The sequence below is a fragment of the Paecilomyces variotii genome (genome assembly GCF_004022145.1).
Source record: "Paecilomyces variotii strain CBS 101075 chromosome Unknown C8Q69scaffold_15, whole genome shotgun sequence".
Lineage (NCBI taxonomy): Eukaryota > Fungi > Ascomycota > Eurotiomycetes > Eurotiales > Thermoascaceae > Paecilomyces > Paecilomyces variotii.
The window spans coordinates 32,041-52,909 of NW_021167154.1; the positions used below are offsets into that span (position 1 = coordinate 32,041).

A 20,869-nucleotide genomic window follows, 5' to 3' on the forward strand; every position below is an offset into this window, starting at 1 on the left:
CCGGTAACTTTATTACCCCAGATCCACAATAATAATAACTACCGGCGGGCAGGTACATACTCGGTACGGCTATCTTGGATATGATCAGAAATTACAGCTTATTGCCATCATGAGAATATGCGTCTGATTTGAATGATATTGACATATGAGACAATCACGATACACTATTGCAGAGAACTATACGCCATGCCTAGGAACCATACAAGATGCTTTTTTTTTCTTGGCCGCCGGAACCACAAGACCCAAGGAACTATACACGGTATTCGAAATTAATCAAATTCTGCTTCACTGCTTCGCCTTCTTGGACTTGGCACTTGAACTCTTGTTCGAGTCCTTCTGCTGTCCATTGGAGGGCTTCTTCTTGCTATCCTTTCCATGGGACTTTTGCGACGCAGTTTCTTTATCGGTCTTCTCTTTCACCTCTGTGCCATCCTTCTTCTCTCCAGCAGAACCATCGGCCTTTGATTTGTCTAACACAGCTTTGGGGTTAATGCCCTTGCGCCGGAGACGGTTTCTCTCAGCACGAGCGATAATCTCGGCATCTGCATCATCTTCGAAGGGGCCAAACGTGTCGCCTGGCGTCTCGATCGTTGTTCCATCCTCGTTAGTGATAGGGGTCTTGTCGATGATCTCATCGCCATTTGTTTCAGCCAAGCCGTCTGCTTTCGGTGCAGCAGTGCCCGAGGCAGATGCTCCTGCCTTTGAGGCTGGGCTAGGGCCGGTCTTCTTCAGCTTGCAGACAAAGAACCCATCCACGTTCTCCCGGTGGGGGAAGTAGCGTCTCGTCAGGTTCATCTTAGCATCAAACTGCTTGCCCATATAGCTCTTGAAGCCTTCGCTGCCGAAATTGCCCAGACCGGTGTCAACGATCTTGACGTTAGGGCGCTTCCGCAACACGTACTGAACAACAGCTTCGTTTTCCTCGACCGTGACGCTACAAGTCGAATATACAATGTAGCCACCTGTCTTGGATGAATGGTCCGTAGAGTCGATGGCAGCAAGCAGAAGCTGTCGCTGCATATGGGGAATTGCGAGGAAGTCCCGCTCGGTCTTGGAGGTCTTGACACTGGGGTCCTTGGAGATAACACCGGTACCGGTGCATGGCGCATCAAGAAGCACACGATCAAATCCACCCAGTGCTTTGGGGAAAGCCGTCCGAGCATCAAGGTTTGTCACAATAGTGTTCTTGCAGCCAAGACGGTGAATGTTACCAATCAGACCCTTGGCACGAACTTTGCTCGCATCGTTCGCGATCACACAGCCTGTGTTGCGCATCAACGCGGAGATATAAGTCGACTTTCCACCAGGAGCAGCAGCCATGTCGAGAACTCTTTCATGCGGCTGAGGAGCCAGGGCCATGACGGGGAGGAATGATGATGCGGCCTGGAGTATATAGTGACCTGCGAGATATTCCGGGGTTGCACCGAGAGGTACAGCGGACTCGAATACCTGCAACCCGACTTTAGACCACTTTCCGACGGGCTCAAGGACGACACCTCGGTTGATCAGCGCTTGTGCGAGAGATCTCCTGTTCGTACGGAGCGTGTTGGTGCGCAGCACGACTGGACGCTGTGACGAGTCAGTAAAGAAGTTCGAGCAGGTCCTTTACATAGCAGCAGAGAGCATCTAGAGCTGAGAAACTACAACAGATGGGGACGCGGAATGAATTGAGCAGGAAGAGCATTCTGCTACAGAACCAGGAAACGAGCCGACTTACCGGAGTTTCGTTTGCCTCGAAGAATGCAAAGGCCTCCATCGGAGTGAAAAGTGAGAACAACTTTTCGGCCAAAAATGGTGTGTAACCGTAGTAGGTGCAAATGTCTGATATGAGGAGATCGACATAGTCCGTACGAGACTTTCCTGGTTGGCCGAGCTTCGCCAGGTCTCCTAGAATTCGAATCGTATCCGTAATGCGCGTACGTAGGAATTGGAGATCGGGAGCGAGCCCGGGTCGTGCGCCTTCGTCGCCGAATACGTCCGGACGGTCACCAGCGATATTTGTCTGCATTGCCGACTCCTGCAAGTCCCGCTGTGCCTCCTCTTCTTCGGCCTGTCTCTGCATGTCCAGCTTTTTGGATAAACCCTCAATGTTTGCAGCAGTCAGCTGCTCTTCGGCATCGGACACATCTTCGTCTTCCGAGAATAATGTCTCCCGTGCATGATCCTCCTCAGAGTCAAAGACAGAGTCGTCATCCACTACAGAGCCCTCATCCTTGCTTCCCACAGATCCGTCGCTAACTCCATCCAGATCGTCGAACTCATCACCCATCAAATCCTCGGCGTCATGATCGGAGCTAAGTTCGTCGTCCGATTCGAAGAACTGAGCGGGGTTTTTGGGATGATTTTTCTTCTGTCGCGTTGAGCGTTCAGGCCTTGAGGCACCATTCTTCGCCTTTCCATTGGTGATCTGGTTAGCTTTCGTCTTTGGCTTCGATTTTCGTGTTTCATCGTCCGCCTTCGCTGTCCGTCGCTTCTTATCCGATGCTGGTTTGCTCTCCGCCTCGCTGGCCTTGCGCTTTTTCAAAATGGTAATTTTCGACTCATCAAGAGGGGCCGGCGGCCCCTGCTTCTTCATGCGACGACCGACACCCATCTTTGCGACAGGTTGAGGGGAGTAGAATAAGCGGGACAGCAGTCTCTGATGCTCTTGTGGGCCGCAGACAATCCCAACTTTTTTTTTTCTCCGTTGCGGGAGTCGGCGCCGGCGAAACTCCTCCCGCGGAAGGCGGTCTGGCCCTGACATCAACCCCATCTACCTGCCTAGATAGTTCCATACTGCTATTACTACTAACGGAGATGCGCATACTTCAAGCTTCTGCAGAACCTCGTTGACCGTCTTGAACTGCCCTGCTATCTCACTTTTCTACTATCCCACCATGTCCGAACTCGCTTTTTGCAAATCCTTCTTGTCTGCACTTGACACTCGCCCTGTCAAGCTTCCAGCGGACTATGTTTTTGATCCGCAGACAGTGGGACTGCGCGTTCCTGTGAGTAATGCAGTCCTCCCGTCTTGTTCCCCCGCTATATGGCAGTCTAAATACCTTGGCTTGATGATATGAGGTGCTCCTTGTAAGAGATATTGTGAGAAAGTGATTGACCGTTTACGCCGTTCTAGTACACCCTCCCCCGCCTACCACCCCCGCACCCTTCCATGCCAAAGAAGATCAGGCCCACAATTGCCCCTGGCTCGTCCAAATCAATACGGGTTCATCTGAAATCTGCTCGGAATCCTGTTTTGCAGTTCAGTCTCGACCAGACCCCGGTCTCTACCACAACTGTGGAAGACCTAAAACGAGCAGTCCAGGAGCGTGTGGTATCTGATACTCAGACCGGCGCCAAGGTTCCATTAGACAAGATCAAAGTTCTGTACAAGCGGAAACCAGTCACTGGAAAGACAATTGCTGAAGTTCTAGCGGACGAGCCTGATGTGCTCACTGGAGGCAGAGAGGTGGAATTCGGGGTGATGATTATGGGTGGCGCGACTGTCATCGATGAACAACCTCCAACACAAACAAAACAAAAGGAGAATGAGCCACCTACCGGTCCAATTCAACCAAAGCCTGCTGTCGGGCCCAGTGGAGAGGAGGTTTTGAAGACAGAAGCATTCTGGGATGATCTCCAGGGTTTCTTGGCTCAGAGGATCAAGGACGAGAAGGAAGCGGCTCGGTTGCGACAAGTCTTCCACACTGCTTGGGCAGGAACACAATAGGAATGGAATGCAACTGCTACTTGTAATAGTTTCTTTATATGATTAATACCACATCTCTTGGAAATCACCTTATCGATTTTGTCTTTTTCGCGATTCTCTGGCTATTTGGCAGCCGTAATGGCTAGAATTATTCTTACTGCTATGGGCAGATATCAATGTATCTGGCCCAACCTTCGCATACTGCATAGGCATATGTACACATATTTCACAATTTTGGATAGCCACCCAAAACATTAGCTTCTCAAGATACGCACATTGGACTGGCTCAGTCAGATGCTCTGGGAGCGATTCAGCCTATGTTCTGAGTGAATTGACCACAAATATCAGTTCTCTCGCAGCGGCAGGCAGAGTACACATTCCACTTCATCAGGCTAGAAAGGTGACCAATCCTAGAGAGGATTTATCCGGGAGTTCAGAAAGTAATATGGAGCTGTTATACACATTCATATGCGCACGAAATTAAAGGAGGCATAAAGACGCAGGTAGAGAAGGAGACACGAGGGTCAGGATACAAGCTTCAATCCCTTCCATGCAAAACAAGGACCAAGTAGAAAGATACATAAGTAAAGTCGTCGGCGCTAGAGTCAAAGTCCCATTAGAAGAGCTCAAGTCTCAAGAGCATCGCCGGGAAAACGAAGGCGACCCAAAAAAATGTGCTAGCTCATCAAGGTACTGGGCATTTTATCATCTTCACGATATCAGACGAAAGTAGGATTATCACGTGTTAGACTCTGTTATGGCGCACGTGATAGAAGAGACTGCCCAGCAATAATAAAGGGAATAAAGGGGAGTGTGAGTATCACTCAGGGAAGAGACACTAATCACAGAGGGGAACATGTGCCATGCAGGCCACCATTCCAAATGCTCAAATAGGTCAATCGGTTAGCCATTCATACTTTTCTCTGTATAATGACAGATTGTATCGCGTTCATGAGAAGAAGAAATCGAATCGTATATTGGCGTCATCCATGGAGAGTCATCATCTTGAGAATGCTTTGACGACACCATCGCCGCCACCACTGACGACCCAACGGCCATCGCGGCTCCAGACGACTGCGCATACTCCTTCGCCTCGCATTAGCCTGTGGCTGGTGATCTCTTGGGTGCAGCTACGCTTCTCAAGGGACCAAAACCGTAGACTAGCATCGTGACCGGCTGAGACGAGTTCGCGCCCATCAGGCGAGAGGGATAATGAAGAGATGGCAGACGGATGAGCTAACATCGTGTATGTGCACTGGCCTATGAATAAAAGAAAGAGTAAGTTTCCGTTACATCGGAACGTCGGGTCTATTGACACTTACCACTATTCGCGTCGAAGAAACGGATATATCGATCTTCGTAGCCACTAATAATCACACCCTCCACGCCACCGCTGGATCCAGTAGCTCCATGAACCACTTCTTCATCGGCGAGCGTTCTGCTTGGGTCGAGGTCGGCGGTCCCGTCGAAACCAATTGTAGTTGCAACTACAGAGTTCACGCCTGTCGATGGAGTGCCATCGTAGGTTTCCAGACTGGCCATGCCCACAACCTCCTCTCCAGTTCTGGTATCATAAACCAGAATTGATGCGTCCGTGTAGGAGACGACGAAATTGACTCCTGCAAGTGATAGAGGACTAATGCATGTGGGAGCTGGCGAATCGGTCCTCACAATGTGATGAACGAGGGTAGAATAGAACGGGGTAGTTGTCGCAGTGCTCGGCTGCGGTGACGACGGGAAATTCGAGCCCGATGAGATGGAATTCGCCCGTCGACTTCCGCCTGCTCTTCGAGAACCAGCTTGGGGAGACGTAAGTTGAGGTGGTGCACTCACAGCCCAGATCAATATTCTACCGTCTGAGGCACCAGAAGCAAGCAGAATTCGGTCAGGCCCTCCGTAATTGCTGCATTGTTCTCCGAACACCGATCCTGCGGTGCCAGGAAGAACGCAGAGCCCCCATACCGCATCTGTATGGCCATCCAAGGTGGCTTTCGGGTCAACTCGTCCACGCTCCCAGACTCGCACACTGGCATCTTGTCCTCCGGAGAACACCCAGCCATCTCCGAGGGCACGGCCACCGTTGGAGAAGTTCTGAGAAGGCGGGCAAGCCGCTAACGAAGTCACTGCTCCAACGTGTCCGCGGTGAGTGAAGTAGCTTGTGATATCCAAGTCATTACCCGGGTTGGTGCTGTATGGGCCATATCCGCCATAGGTAGCTGGAATGATCCACCGCTTGATTGTGCCGTCATCACTGCAGGTGCAGATTTCAGGTTCTGACGGCGTGCCACCGCCCGTGAAGATGACGGCACGCACTACATCCAAATGGCCTCTAAGTGCAAATCGGACCTTGAAGTTAGAATCGGTCTTCTGCGCAGAAGCACCACTGCCATCTTTGCTCTCCGTGGATCCGTCACTCTTCCGCCTGGCACCCGAGCTTTTCCTCCTATGAGAGCCAGAACCTCCCCTTGGCGGCGATTTCGGGGGTACAAAGTTGGCATTCGGGAACGCGTCTGTGTCTGGCCTATGGGACGGGACAGGTTCTGACTGTGCAACTGGTAGTGGCCGGTCATCGAAGTTCCATCCATCCGAGTCATCAGCAACCTCCTCTACGCTCTTCTGGGGCTTTGGGTCTTCTTTGATCGCTATTTGTCTTCCATATGCGTCAAATACGTGTTTGACCTGTTCCCCACGATCTCCAGCTTGCATGGGGTCGAAGGCTTGTTTCCTGCTCTCCGGAGCTTGCTGCAGCTCGATATCCCTTCGATCAGCAGCTTCTCTGGAGGTGGACGCCTGGCTGACTTGGTTTTGGGAACGTGCCATTTCCGTAGTCTCCGCGTAATTAGGGATCATAGCCTGATGGTTCTGGTATGCCGCCTCTCGAACCATTATATTGTTGGCCTGCTGCTGCTTCTGTCTCTGTTGTTGTTGTTGAAGGTACGCCTCTTCCAAGCTCTGTTGCTGCATCCCCTGATTTCCATATATGTGGTTCGATAGGTCCTGATCCCCAAGGTCCGGGGGAGGGTGCGACGCAGGAATGACATGATACGCGATTTCCTGTGAACATTTGTTCAAGTAAACCCGCGACTTATCACGCTCGGTATCCTGTCGGAAGTCAGGGTGATTCGGGTCTTCCGGTTCCACATCCGTGTGTATTGTCGAGTTCGATGCTAGAAGAATATGTTAACATCTGCCCGTGGAAATTTGAGGAGAGAGGCACACATTTGTGGATGGACTTGAGGTTCTCCTTAGCTACCTCCTTGGCATCTCTCAGATCCTCAACCTTTTCCCCGTTCATGAGGCTCTTGACCTTCTCGCGTTCCCTCTTCAATGCGGTTTCAAGGAGCTTGATGTGCTTGCCCAGAGATTCATGCAAACGCTTACTAGTCCGGGCGTCTCCCTCTAGCCTTCCAATGCGAGACTTCATTTCAGCCCGTTCAATCTCCCATGCATTGCGTTCCCGTTCATGTCGGTGCCATTCTGTCTGGAGGAAGCGCATCACACCTGCGGACGAGAAGGATTAGTCTTCTGTGGACATGATCACCAGCGTAGTGAATAGAACTGCAACTCGCCTTGTAGGGTGTATTCTGTGCCCTGGGGATGTCCGCCATTGGGCATATCACCCGCGCTTCCACCAAGTCCTCCACTTCCAGCCATGGCAGAGGGAGACTGCCAGGCCATGCGGAATAAATATGTTTAGCGTCTGTCAGCACACTGACAGATCGCGTCCAGATCCTCCGGCTAATGCTTCTGTAAGGAAAGACGGTCGCTTGGATGATCTTGTAAACCGCCTTCAAGCCAAACGCTCTGCAAGTTGTAAGCGATTCAAAGTGATTCGAGACGTCGGGAGGATTCCGGACTTCCCCAAAGCCTCAGGAATGGGAGATTGTGCTGGGACCGGGAAAATGATTGGAAAAAAATTCACAGGCGATGAGCATGCATCAGTAGAGGATGAATCGGCGAAGAGCCAGAAAGGCCAGGGTCGGGATCCGACCTCGAAAGCTGTCGCGCGTCCTCCGTGAGGTTCGGACTTTCACTTGCTGGTCTCTTGGTTTTGTCCACAGCGGTTGGTCGCGTAGCCGCGGTGCGGTCATAGCCGCCCTTAGCGCTCTGTGGCCATCAGGACAGACGATCCATTCGAATGTTTACTTCGCTTTGAAGAATGAAACATCTTCCACATTATTCATTGCACATGGCTTCTTCTACGTCTTACGGATTCGTCAGACTAAGATAACTATGTTCTAATATCCAGTAAGCGATCTTACATGACGAAGCAGTGGCTCCACGACTTGACACACGATCGAGAAGTTTGTTTATTATATTTTAATCGCCCTTGTACATAAAAGAGTAGCTATTTTCTAGTCATACATTTAGCTTACGAGGAGACGTTGTATAGGTCTAGTACACGGGTCATGAGATAGTAGCCCCTTTCAAAGAGCCATTGAGAGCTGCCAGCCCATATCATGGTCTACTATATATTTATGTACGTCACTCCGTGTTCACCGATTTTCAAGAGCCCTCCAGTTCAATCATGTGCTCAGCATGCTTCCGTCGGCCATTTTGTTAACCAGGATGCAATTGACACACCCCAGCATGCGCCAACTTCAACAGCATCACTCGCTGCAGACGGCCATATGGCAGGTTATCCTATGTTTGTTCTCTGTGCGCCGACAAATTAACCAGGGCTGCCGGAGTTGCCTAGGGAGGAGCTTAAGAGGAGGATACCCTGTAGCTGACAAGATGTCAAGTCTTAAACTTGCCTTTTACCAGACTTGGTTATAATGATTGCCGATTACTTACGCTTCTATACATACTATACAAGATTGCGAGAGCCAGAGCCTGCTCCGTGGTTGCTATCAAGTCCCGGGCCGTCAAAGTCTGTCTCTTGTGGTCCCCTTTCCTGACCATATAGCACTTCGCATACACCGCCCACTGGTACGTCCATGACTGCATCTGTGCCTTCACTCCAGATCTCCTTCCAATTTATCTTGCGATTCTGAGAGCCCATTATGTGGGACGTAGTCGCCCCCGGTTTCATTTTCTCAGAGCCACCCGGGCGACGTCTGCCCTTTCCATCGATTACAGCGATATTCGCAGCCTCATCCACGATATTCTCTATACTATTCATCGGCAAGGTGAGATAGCCTGTGTTATATGATGCCAAGGCAACGTAAATGTATACAATTGTCATGACAAGAAACGACGGGAAAGCGAGTGACCACCAACGATTTGGGTAGTAGTATATTCCCAGTTGATGAAGGAACGGAGAAGGGAGATAGGACCAGAGGAGATATATCACTGGCTTCAGGTCAGACTCAGACATTGCCTACCGCGACAGGATTACTACTCACAAAAGGCCAACGACGAGGCTAGATATAGAACGAAACCATAATATTCATACGTAGGGACTTTAGGACTCGCTCTTGGAACTGTCGTTGCTGTCCGAGCTGATTTAGCGACGGCGGCCTCGGTATCGTTGGGAGTCTCCACGTCGGAGCTATCAGGCGTTGTCGGACGCGATGTAGTCGTGGAGAAAGGGGGACGGAGAAGGGATGTCAAAGATGGTGACGGCGGCAGAGGAGTAGGAGGCCTGTTGTAGAATGGAGGAGCGAATGCATTGGGGCCGTGAAGCGAACTGGACGACTGGGAAAAAGGGCGACGCATCGCAATGTTGTCGTCGTCCGGTCCAAGGTCCTCGGCCTCGGATGTGTCTTCAGAAGATTGATTACCCAAAGAGTAGTGTGACTGAAAGTCGGCATCATCGTCTACCTCAGCATCATCCTCGCCTCGAGAAGTAACGCTGTGGTCATCCTCATCGTCGTACTGGCCGTCGGGAAGTCCCTGCTGCGGCGACTGTGGGCCATCTGGTGCAAGTGGTGGAAATGGTTGTTTCGTCTGGTACGAAGAAAATGTGGATGAAGGTGCAGCTTGTGAGGCGGTATTAGAAGCCCGACCTGGTTCGCTCATCTGGCTAGCCATCTGGTCAGACCATGAAATTCCCGACTGAAGTGGTCACTACGGACCTCCGACAGCACTTGGAGCGATTGCTATGTGTAAGTAAGTACTGCCGTCACTGACCGCTCAGGCCAGGCGGTCCATTATGATTGTGGAGACGGACGCTACTTAGAGCTTCTCTATCCAAACATACTCACTCCCTTTGGGCCTCGACAAGCTCGTGGAGCTGCCCTCATGACTAACTCATATTGAAATATCACTACTTGAATCTGTCTGCGACCACCCAGTCATCGAGAGGATCGCCGAGGCTCGTTAAAAGGTGTCGTATACGTTCACGGATTTCTCGTGTCCTCACTACCGGCGTATTGTACATACATGTTTGGGTTCTTTCACTTGACAGACATACGAAACTTCTGTGATGTTCAACTCTGCAGTTTACAGGAGGCTTAAAGTACCCAGACGGGTTCGATGTGTTATTCACTAGGGAACAGAATGTGGAAGACGAATTGACATGGCTCATTAAATATTAAAACGTCACTCAATACAAGATCTTCAACTGCCATATTGGAAGTCCAGTATCGTTCATGTCCCAGATTATTTTGTTTTTCTCATTAAGATGGGCCCCGTCATCCGTGATTGGTATAACCTCGCAGGTCTGTCGAACTTCCTCCTGACTCACCCCTCCCTTATCGCGCGGTATCCACAGTGTTGGAGTCGGAGACCATATACACGGCTCAAAATAAGCGTTATACATCTCTTCTTCAGTGTAAGAGATTCGTACGACATCCCTGCGGACTTTTCTGCGAAGTGCAGCATAGTCGCGATAGACGTTAGGGTGGAACCACTTCCACACAGATTCCCACCGCGACTGGTTCGGATGTAGGTACCCTGCATCTTCTTTGGCCTGGAGGTCCTCCTCTTCAGAGTCCAAAGACCGTGGAAGAAAAGTCATGAGAGGTGCCATGGCTTCGTTGAGAGAAATGTGCGCCAGTACAGTAAGGATCAAGTACATAACCATGATGACAACAGGTCCGACAGCTCCACGAATGGCAAACAGGCCGATCATACACACCACGGCGAGATATATGCCTGTCATCAGGTGCTGCAAAGCTCTGGGGTAGACCAGACCTTTGGTGTCAATCCTGAGGTCATAAACATAGAGGAGGTTGTATCGATAGGCTTGATAAACGAGGTAAAGGCCCACGAAAGCGAAACCCAGGATCAACGGTGCAATGCAAGAATAAGTCAGTGCTAGAGGACTGTCAGCTTTCTGCATTTTCCAATGGGCCTGAAATATTGGATCAACGGGGACTTACCAATAACACCCATATTGGCAAACACAGGAAAGACAGTTCCCCAGCTTAGCCCGCTGAGCTCGGTCCACTGTCTGAACAACCTTCTAGGTGTGTGATCGAAGAAGGTAGAAATCAATTTGAAGACCACGAGCCCCATGATTTGCACCACAGCAACAGAACTCATCGTCAGGCCCTGGAGAAGGAAATATGACACGTAAAAGTTGGATGCTTTCGGCAAGTTCTGGGCGAGAAGATCTTTGACTGACATCGGATCTTGAATAATCTTTGCGGTCGCAGCTGAAGCCGCAGATGTAATTGTTGTAACAAGGAAAACCTGCACCACCTGAAAGCAGAAGTGTGCATTTTGCGTGAATAACTCGACTGCCGCCCTGGAGGGTACGCCGGCATTTCTCGCCAATACTAATATCTATGGTCAGATAAATACTTGGAACTGTACGACAGAGCCACTTACTACGACAGATGATGGGAACCAATGACATCAAGAGCACCAGTGCCGCCGAGGGGAGTAAGCCTGCGATGGCGCCCTTGATCACACTGGGCAGATCATTCAGGAACCCCAAGAAAGGAACGACACTCGAGAGATATTGTATGTTGGAGATAGTACCGACGATGGCAGAAGGAATGGACCAGAAGATAATGAGTGCAGCGATAGCTCCCTGCATCAAGAATTTTCGAATAATTCTCTGCCACCAGCTCAGGTTCAAAGAAGACCAAATCACCTCTCTAGGAGGGATGCCAATGAAACGGGGTGTCATATGAAAAGGTTGATGATGGGAGAGCGTCTGTAATGCCACTTGAGCATCGTTCTGCGTCCTGAACTCTACGAAAATGGCGGACAGGTACTTGGCCTCGCCATCACGATGCTTCCGCTGAAGGGTCTGGACTTCCTCGATCGTCGAGGCCAGACGAGAGCGTAGCCAGTCGATCGAATCAACTTTCTTGCCGAAAAACCGAATACGATGAGTTGGACGCGGGATATCCGGCGTCCACAAAGGTGTAGCACGTTCGCAATCAGCAGACACATCGGGATATTGCCGCTTCTTTATCGCTTTCAAGCGGGCAGAATTGGCCCTCCTGATGAACCGTGTCTCTGCCGCCTCGAGGCGATCAGCGAGACGGTCTCGCTGAGAGACCTTCTCGGCCAACTCTTTACAGTCAGAGGTGATCCAAATTCGCACTATAGCGTCACCGAAGACCTGCCGGAGCTTTTTCTCGTTTTTATAGGCATCCGGGACAGACATGAATAAGACCGTCCTCGATGAGATACGATCAGCATAGGCGGGCGAGTTCAAATACGCTTGTCGCAGATTCGCGTAGAACAGACTCTCTCGAACGAGCACATAGAAGACGTAGGCTACAAATAAGGTCAGTATATTCCCGCGGGAAGCTGAGGAAACAAACGTACTGAAGAACGTAATTCCGATGACAGTATGGGCGTAGTATCTTTTTGGATTGGTCACATTGCTGAAACTCAGCGCATCCAGCTCAGTATTGCCTGCACCACCAGTAACATGGATCGGGAATAAGACGGGCCAGATAATCAGACATCCAATGGCACAGGTCGTGCACATTACCCGGAGAAAACGAAGAAAAAGGTATCCGTCAAGGGAAGAATGGTGCAAGACATGGTTGTCGGATATCCGAACGAAGTCCCAAAACCAATTCAACCAGCCTGATGGGAGAGGTGGACTCCGTTCACTGTTGCATTGTTAGTTATTGATAACCACTGAAGAACCCATGTCTGGGTGAGACGTACTGTGAGTGGAAGCTCGGTAGGTGTGCCCTGGGAGCGTACCAGCGAAGCTGAGTACGGCGACATATGATAAAAAGACCGAACCAGAAACACGCGACGACAAGCGCCGGCACCAGTGTCGATACTAACGCAGAAGCAGACGTTGAGTTGCCCACTCCCAAACCATTGATCACATCTGATGCGGTGGAAGATGGGTTGCCCCGAGCTGAACCAATGTTGGGATCGCTACTCTGACTCTGTTTGGAAATTATCAGCAAAAGTAGACTCCATATCGAATGCGTTTGAGCGATACATACCAGAGGGTTCTGCCGCTTGGCAAACGTAGCCAAAGCCTGGAGATGTTCCATGACTTGTCTCGTGGTCGTCCCCCGAATCCGCGACACATCCGCCCCAGTCAACGAGATCTGGGGTCAATATAAGGAGCGGAGTGCGTGTTTCTGCAGCCAGCCGGACCCCGCGAGCTCATGTCCTAGGGTAGGATATTTGAGCTGTCACTGGGACGCCACCGGTGCTTGACGGGGCCAGTTGGTCATGACCCGATTGGAGATGGCGATCTGGTGGACTCAGCACCAAGTTCTGGATCGAAACGCGAGATAATGGGAATCTTTTAGGACAGCGAGATGAATCCTAGTGCGCCCATAATGGGCATTGCTGATTCGCTGTTCATGGTGAAGTCCGGACCCGAAGATAGGGTTACGGGCCGGGGAAAAAAGTAGTGAAGCACTGATTCCTTGAACAGGTAGATACAGGCCCCAGGGAGACAGGCGCGGTTCAGCTCCTCCAGGTGCCGATCAGGGACGCCGCGGACGAGGTCCGAGCCCATTGCCTGAGTGGAATCGAATGAGATTTGCCTGATCGCCCATAGACTGGTTCCTTTTGCAAGGATGATGCATTGGAATGGACATCTCAGTCATTCTCGCTGCTGAAACGCGAAACATCCATGGCCTTGGTTAGGCGACATGTGAATTTCCTATCCCATTAGGAATGTACACGCCCAGGACTTCAACGGGATAACTTACGGGGACGTATGGGGAAGAAACAGACGGGGTGGTTGGTGATGAACGGCGATTCGGGAATGGAAAGGCCAAACCCAAGGGGCTATCCCGCCCCAAGTGCGCCACGCAACCAGACCCATAAGTCAATTAAGAACGGTCGAATCTAGATGGCCCTTCTGTGGAAGGAGAGACAGTTGCGAGAACCCCTTGACAAGGCGCTTTCAAATTCAGCCTCGATGAGCGATCTAGATAGGTTGCGATTTTCCCGAGAGCCCATCGGCATGGCTCAGCCTGGAAGCTAGAGAGTCCCGTCGTAGATCGTCTTGACTAGGGCGTGTTGGGTATCGACACATATGTCATCTGAAAAGGTCCCCCGAAGGTCGTTCGCCGGTAGCTGGGCATCGTCAATTGTGTAACAATATCATTCTCCAGGACCGTTCAAACTTCACTGTCAAAATCCTCTGGTCCAGACGGTCCGGCGCAAGGGACTGAGTCTGCTGTCCTATTATCGTTGAGTATTCTTGTTGAGTCGGAGCCATCTGCAACTATGGAAGCAGAGTCAACCAGCGTGCTTGCGAGCCACAATTGTTACCACATGTCTCCTCAGCCGCAGAACCTAACTTGAAGTGGTTGAGAGGATGCTGGCGCTGTTCATTATTGTTCTATTTTATTTGGTCCCAGTATTTTAAACACGGCGCACGGCATGAACTCTAGTCTGCCGAACAGTTCGCCTATAGAGTTCATAAGCGGAGTGAGTTCCGCACGTTTACCCTATGCAGTAGAGATTTACGCGAACTTCACTGGTGATGGAGACGCTATCCTTTAGCGGATCTGATACCTCGCGATTTGCGGGGCCCTAGCATCTCGAAAATCTGAAATATCGAATATTTCGTGCTTTCCCCTGCGGACACGCGGCCGTTGACACAGTTGACAGATGATATATGTCGGTTGGCAGTTGCGGGCCGGTAGTGGAGGAGAAACGACAACGGCAATCTCTATCAAAAGATGCCGTGTTTCTTCAAGAAGGAATTATTGACGACGAGATCTGAGCTCTCCGGCTTCTCGGCGGCTCGGGACTACGGAGTATCCACATTTGGGTTGGATGATGATCTTTCGCCTAGCGTATCTCTCTTAAAACAACAAGCCTGCCTGGGCCCTGTGGTAAGTTCGCGATTGGCTCAAGTAGATAGATAGTGGCCATGCATGGTGAACTTGTGCTTGCCAACGTCACGGTCGTCTCTGCGGTTTTTTGACTGCTCTCACGTCTCGGCCAGGAGGGGGTGCATTTGAGCTGTATATTTGAGCTGTATGCATCTCAGCCATGGCTATCTGCATCAGTTGAGCACAAGCTTGCGATCTTCAAGAGGTTCACAGACTCGGAGCGTGATAGCTACTCAGGAATCGCATGCTCACCTGTGCTAGTTGAGTAGTTCGCGGACACCCAACAGTGTGGATAGTTTCTGATTATTATCTAGCCACTTAGATAGACTCTGCTCTTAAAGTTGATGCATGCTCTAGAACTGTGATTGGCGGTCCTTACCATCGCAGAGGATCTGCAATGTCACTGTGGACGCGGCTCGACGTGACACATCAAGTATGACACCAACTGTGTTCTAGCAATCAGGTAATCATTAGTTCAACTCCCCTCTCGCGTCAACGCATCATATCGATCCTGTCTCTGCAGAGTTCGATTCATAATGCTTTCAGCAATGCAGGTGCTGGGATTCGCTCACTCTGCAGCATGCGCAGTTGACCAAGTCGTCTTACTGGAACGTCATGAGATCCCCTTCCCCCCCCCGAGAGAAAAAAAAAAAAAAAAAAAAGAAAAAAAAAAGAGTCGAGCCAGTTCAAACTCAAGGAAAGGCTTGAAGTAGGCCATAACCTACTATGATTTTGGCGCACTTTCAGCATATCTCAAATTGCAGCACCACTCTCATGACTTCCAGTCGTGGTGTGGCTCACTTTATTATCATGTTGCTTCCCCATGATGTTTCCAGATGGGGTTCTAGACTTTTATGTACCTCCATATCTACCCTTGATTAAAATGGGGTTGGGTCTTTGCATAGCTGTGGGCCTGAAGAATACCACTAGACTACATATTATTGTGCTTCAATGAGCCAGCTCAGATGTTACATGCAGTCCTAACCGATTCAGGGTAGAGCACGTGCATGGGCTGGATGAGTGGAATGAAGAGTGCGCATAGCAGCGTTTCATGCGCCAAAGGAAACGATTTCCTCGTCTCTTATGGCTCGGAGCGGTCATGAAAAAAGTGGATGGTAACTGTCGTCCGACGAGTACGAAATCTTGGTCGTAGGATAAGTTCTCAAAGAGTGCTTGTCAAATTGAACACGGTAAACAAAATTACCCGAATAACCAATAGTCCTTGAGTATCACTGTATTCAGAGCGTTGCAGTTCGTTGAGCCTATTTATGACGAGATGATCTTTTGAAGGACAATTATCCCAGGTGATTCGTCAGTTGCTAGTGAGAAGATTGTATTCTTGAGTTGACGCATGCTCTCTATGATACGCGCCAGTTCGTGGACGCCGTCCTCATGTCATTAAAGACTTCCGCTGGTCCAAGGCCTCCAACCACAACCAGACCATTTCTACGTGCCAATTGTCTAAACGCCATTTCCGTAAAGGTCGCAATTGGCATCCCGTGCTTCTGTCCAGAGGGACGGCAGGAACAATGACCAGGTTCAATCAATCCAGTGCTGACATGTTAGCAGATAGTCCCCTCCACTATAAATATAAAAGCTTTTCTTACAATATTAAACCAGTTATTGATTGGTTTTTCAGGTTGGGAGGCTGTTGGGCGATTTATATATTCCGCAACACAGTAATCCAGTTCTTTAAGTCCGTGATTCATCAACAGAAAATATGGGATCACCGGGTTCAGTTGTCAATCTCTGATACTTAAACATACCTAACAGAGGATCTTTCTGCTTCTCTTTGCGCCAAAGAACTCAGTTAGAATTTGCCCTTGTCTCGACATTTAATTCCTAGGTCCACAGAGCATTCGTCAGTCTGCCTCCAGGCAGGTCCAAGGACGGGGAGGAAAAACTCATTAGAAATCTTGATAAAATAGTTGATTCTGGCTACTCTCTGGAGCATAGATAACACATTGAATCAGGTTAGCGTAGAGATACGCGCCGTAAATAAGTAGTATGGCGTGGCAGGTCAATCCCAAAGCAACCCAAAGCCTTGATAATAACATCCTTCATAACATCCTTCAGATGGATGAGCTGCATTCTCTTGTCTTCTGGATAGGACAGAGAAACAATGCACATTAGATCCGCGCGCAGAGACCTGTAATGGATGAGCATAGGGAGCAGCTGCATCTGAACGCATGATCCCAGTCTTGCAGCGATCCTACTGAATAGGCACCTGACTGGCCATAATGGCATTCGGTGGCAAACTGTCCAAAGCTTGGCAGCGTTGCATAGACTGCAGGTTAAAAGCAGGCATGTAATAAGCTCCTTATGGAATTGCTGTTAACAAGTATAGTATAGCCTGCTACCTGATTTGTACCGGCAGTGCCTCGAGAACAGGCGGTCTGCACTGGCTATGTACCGGGATTCACAACAACTTTACACAAGGGATTAGACACAGACAGTTAAGAGAATGTTTCTTCCCAAACTAACACCAGAGCACGAGTCAGTCACATTCCTTTCCCATGTCCCTTGAACAGCAAGCACACAATGTCTTCGCGCATTATGTGATGGGAAACATCAAGGACTTGAGAATTTCTTTAACTGATTTCGCCAAGACGCCGGAACACCTCAATTTTTGCATAGATGCTGTTGATCTTGCATATCCCTCGCATTTATTCAGCCCAAGTGAGATATATCTCAGTCTTGAGCATGATGAAGAAAGCTCTTCAGCCACCTAAACAGATAGAAAAGATACTACGCTATTGACATTACTTTTGTTGGATATCATTGAGAAGATACCTTAGAAGCTACTTTTGAGTACATCTTGAACTACTCGTGCGGATGGTGCCCTCGCCTTTGTGTGAAACTGCGCAGTCTAGGGGGGCAGTCTTCAGTTCGGCTTCTCACGCGACTTAGCACAAACCTCCTCACCAGTTATGTTCTAAGGAACTTCAAAATCCTATAAGCCGCGTGTGCTTCGTGTACATGTTTGCTATTACATTGATAATACAGACACCAAGTGGCGGCTATCAGATGTGATGGTGCGTGATGCCAATTTCCGACATTCTGTTCTGAACGGCGGCCTATTTACCGAGTATCTAGATTTCGACGACAAGCTGCGAGACATTTATCTTAATATGCAAGAAGTATAGAGTACAATTCCTGGAATGGGACTGGGAAAGAGTCTACTATCGGGTCTTCAATACTGACACTGACAGACATTTAAATCAGACATGCAACGTGCTTTGATCAACCAGGGTCCTTCTCAACGAAGTCATTCGAGTACTGCTCTAAGAGTCCTAGGGATCTCATCGCGAAAGCCAGTTCTGGATCTCGGATATCATTCGCAAGGAACGATATCAGAACTCTGACGGAGATTTGCGCTTCTGGACCGTAGTACGTTGGCTACTCGGACATAGCATAATTGTCAGCAGCGAGCCGCCAGCAGTGCTTATGAAGCAGACCGCCATCTCCTTTATCTACCTTATAAACTGGATTGCTATACACTTACTTTGCCTCTCTGTCTGTGGGTCCTCGAAGTATTCTCCGGTCAGTATAGTATCCAACCTTGGGGTGACCAGACAACTGCGCCATATGGGTAGTCATTTCGGTATCCGTAATGCGAGAATGGTTGCCGATGTTCTCGAACAAGCGCCTGATACTTCGCCGTACTGTTCATATGCGATGCTAAGAAGCTACATGTTTGGTGCTTGATCTCGCAACCGTTCTTATACAACGGTATGTGGCATATATATATACATACATATATATATATGTATACCATACGACAAAATATGAGACCACATTGCATCCTATCGTATACCATAGTTGCGCCAGTTTCACCGTCTTGGAGATTTTCGGGACAGACTGCCCGATATATACTTTCCAATGTACAGATATGAGACCTTATTGCGGATGATGTTCGCTTCCGGCGCAAAGAGCTAATCGGCCAATCAGCTAGCAGTAGACATGGGAAGTATGGAACTCTCGACGAGGAGCATCCTCACCTGCCCTAACAACCAAGGAACGACAAACAAAAAAAAAAAAAGAAAAAAGAAAATACCTTGTCTATCTGCTTAACATCCTTGGTAGAGTAATAAAAATACTTAATGTTTGTATCTGATAGCCCTTAGGAGATTTTGAAGTAACAAAGACATTCCATTCCACCTGTGGATATTATTCTTCTGGCTGGACCGTTGGGACCCATCTCGAGACCACGGTCGACTCGGCAGCGGATTCAAGCGGTCAACCGGCGCTTGGCTAAGCTCGGTGGGATAATTTGCCCGATTTCTGGTACAATTGCGGCGGAATTACTAAGAATCGGCATTTCATCTTTATCATGCTTTACCGGTTCCGATCAAAAGCCAATACCGGTTACCCGAGCCCACTGTGCCAATAATAACGGTCTCAGAGAACAAAGATGTTCCATTTTTACTTGATCTTCACCAGCAAACAAGCCAATCGCGGTCATGATGTCGCCGGGTTGGGGCCTGTTAGCCAACAAGATGAGAACCAGAAAGACGGTAGAAGAATCCCGTTGCAGACTCGGCCCGTGCGAGAAACCCACTGGTGCCAGTAACCTAACGTCACCACTTGGGGGAAAGGAATAGTAAAGCAATGTTAACTTGTGTTTCAAAGACATTCGATTGGGTCATTGGATCGTCGTCCATTCGCGGGAGAAGTGGATAACTGTCTGCGATGGCAGTCCTTTGTCGGCTATAAAGAGAGACCATGATCATTCCTAGCTGTACCAGGTAGTTCTCCAGATCCAGTGCTCTCTTCTGCCAATTCGAAGCAAGCAAGCAATAATACCTATCACCATGTCCGCTGAAAAGAAGGTCCTCGTTACCGGCGCCTCCGGCTTCGTCGCAGCCCACATCATCCAGGTATTCCTCGAGGCCGGTTACGCCGTTAAGGGAACAGTGCGATCTGAATCGACGGCCGAGAAGGTCCGTTCGACCTATCCAAAGTATGCCGACAAGCTGAGCTTCGCCATCGTGCCCGATATGGCTGTGCCCGACGCTTTCGACGAGGCCGTCAAGGGCGTTGAAGGCATCATCCACACTGCGACTCCCTTCCAGATCCAGGTCGAAGATAATGAGCGCGATCTCCTCCGTCCGGCCATCGACGGCACCGTTAACATCTTGCGCTCCGCCAAGAAGTTCGCTCCTCAGGTCAGGCGTGTTGTCATCATTTCCTCCTTCGCCGCCATCGGGGATTTCTCCAAGGGCAACCGGCCTGGATACACATACACCGAAGCCGACTGGAACCCCATGTCCTACGAGGAGGCTGCGAAGAAGGAAACACCAGGTGCCCTGGCATACTGCGCAGCCAAAGCCCTGGCAGAACGCTCGGCCTGGGATTTCATCAAGAACGAGAAGCCCAACTTCGATCTGGTTACCCTCTGCCCGCCTATGGTCTATGGACCTAACATCAACGCCACCACCGATCTTTCCAAGTTGAACACCTCGTCCGCTGATATCTATCAGCTGATGGCCCCTGGTAGGAAGCCCACCGACGAGATGCCCAAGACCTCCTTCTGGTCGTGGGTCGATGTGCGTGACGTTGCCCTGGCCCATTTGAGGGCGTATGAGATTCCCGAGGCTGGCAACCAGCGTTTCTTCCTCTGCAACGGTAACTTCAGCTACCAGATGATGTGCGACATCCTGCGCGAGAATATTCCCGAGCTCAGGGATCGCGTTCCTATCGGCAAGCCTGGGTCCGGCTTTGGAGGTGTCGAGCTGTACAAGACCGACGCTTCCAAGGCGGAGAAGGTGCTGGGAATCAAGTTCCGCCCATTGGAGGTGCCCGTGGTTGATGCCGCGAGATCCTTCCTGGAGCTTGAGAAGAAGGGCGGTAAGGCCTAAGCGACCTGCCAACCTTCTAGGAAACTATTTCCATATTCTTCGAGGAGGGATAGGGGTATAGTTTTTGCTATATGGTACAGTACCTGTGGTGGATCGGATGACGTATGATATCACGACTATGCGATATAGGAATATAATAATAT

The 20,869-nt window shown here is 49.9% G+C and overlaps 6 protein-coding genes across 6 annotated transcripts; 2 read left to right on the forward strand and 4 right to left on the reverse strand.

Annotated features, from left to right (window-relative positions):
- Positions 1 to 285: 285 nt before the first annotated feature.
- C8Q69DRAFT_408373 (putative nucleolar RNA methyltransferase) lies at positions 286 to 2,593 on the reverse strand (the record flags this gene model as incomplete). The annotated part of the gene is made up of 2 exons (XM_028628191.1): positions 286 to 1,569; positions 1,718 to 2,593. 2 exons carry the CDS (start codon positions 2,591 to 2,593, stop codon positions 286 to 288), a joined length of 2,160 nt encoding a protein of 719 aa, XP_028481520.1.
- Positions 2,594 to 2,876: 283 nt separating this feature from the next.
- Positions 2,877 to 3,709, forward strand: C8Q69DRAFT_447962 (cell-cycle control medial ring component; the record flags this gene model as incomplete). Its single annotated transcript, XM_028629252.1, has 2 exons — positions 2,877 to 2,987; positions 3,116 to 3,709. 2 exons carry the CDS (start codon positions 2,877 to 2,879, stop codon positions 3,707 to 3,709), a joined length of 705 nt encoding a protein of 234 aa, XP_028481521.1.
- Positions 3,710 to 4,554: 845 nt separating this feature from the next.
- C8Q69DRAFT_109349 (cell-cycle nuclear protein) lies at positions 4,555 to 7,703 on the reverse strand. The gene is made up of 4 exons (XM_028625104.1): positions 7,258 to 7,703; positions 6,908 to 7,189; positions 5,011 to 6,855; positions 4,555 to 4,948 (listed from the first exon to the last, which is right to left on the reverse strand). Exons 1-4 carry the CDS (start codon positions 7,364 to 7,366, stop codon positions 4,689 to 4,691), a joined length of 2,496 nt encoding a protein of 831 aa, XP_028481522.1. The 5' UTR covers positions 7,367 to 7,703; the 3' UTR covers positions 4,555 to 4,688.
- Positions 7,704 to 8,498: 795 nt separating this feature from the next.
- C8Q69DRAFT_408656 (PIG-P-domain-containing protein) lies at positions 8,499 to 9,652 on the reverse strand (the record flags this gene model as incomplete). The annotated part of the gene is made up of 2 exons (XM_028628210.1): positions 8,499 to 8,983; positions 9,037 to 9,652. 2 exons carry the CDS (start codon positions 9,650 to 9,652, stop codon positions 8,499 to 8,501), a joined length of 1,101 nt encoding a protein of 366 aa, XP_028481523.1.
- Positions 9,653 to 10,178: 526 nt separating this feature from the next.
- Positions 10,179 to 13,056, reverse strand: C8Q69DRAFT_488694 (putative DUF221 domain protein; the record flags this gene model as incomplete). The annotated part of the gene is made up of 6 exons (XM_028632064.1): positions 10,179 to 10,891; positions 10,957 to 11,355; positions 11,408 to 12,310; positions 12,362 to 12,654; positions 12,713 to 12,945; positions 13,006 to 13,056. The coding sequence occupies 6 exons, from the start codon at positions 13,054 to 13,056 to the stop codon at positions 10,179 to 10,181; spliced, it is 2,592 nt and encodes an 863-aa protein (XP_028481524.1).
- Positions 13,057 to 19,558: 6,502 nt separating this feature from the next.
- Positions 19,559 to 20,759, forward strand: C8Q69DRAFT_109602 (flavonol reductase). The gene has a single exon (XM_028625106.1). It carries the CDS (start codon positions 19,680 to 19,682, stop codon positions 20,724 to 20,726), a length of 1,047 nt encoding a protein of 348 aa, XP_028481525.1. The 5' UTR covers positions 19,559 to 19,679; the 3' UTR covers positions 20,727 to 20,759.
- The last annotated feature ends 110 nt before the right edge of the window (positions 20,760 to 20,869 follow it).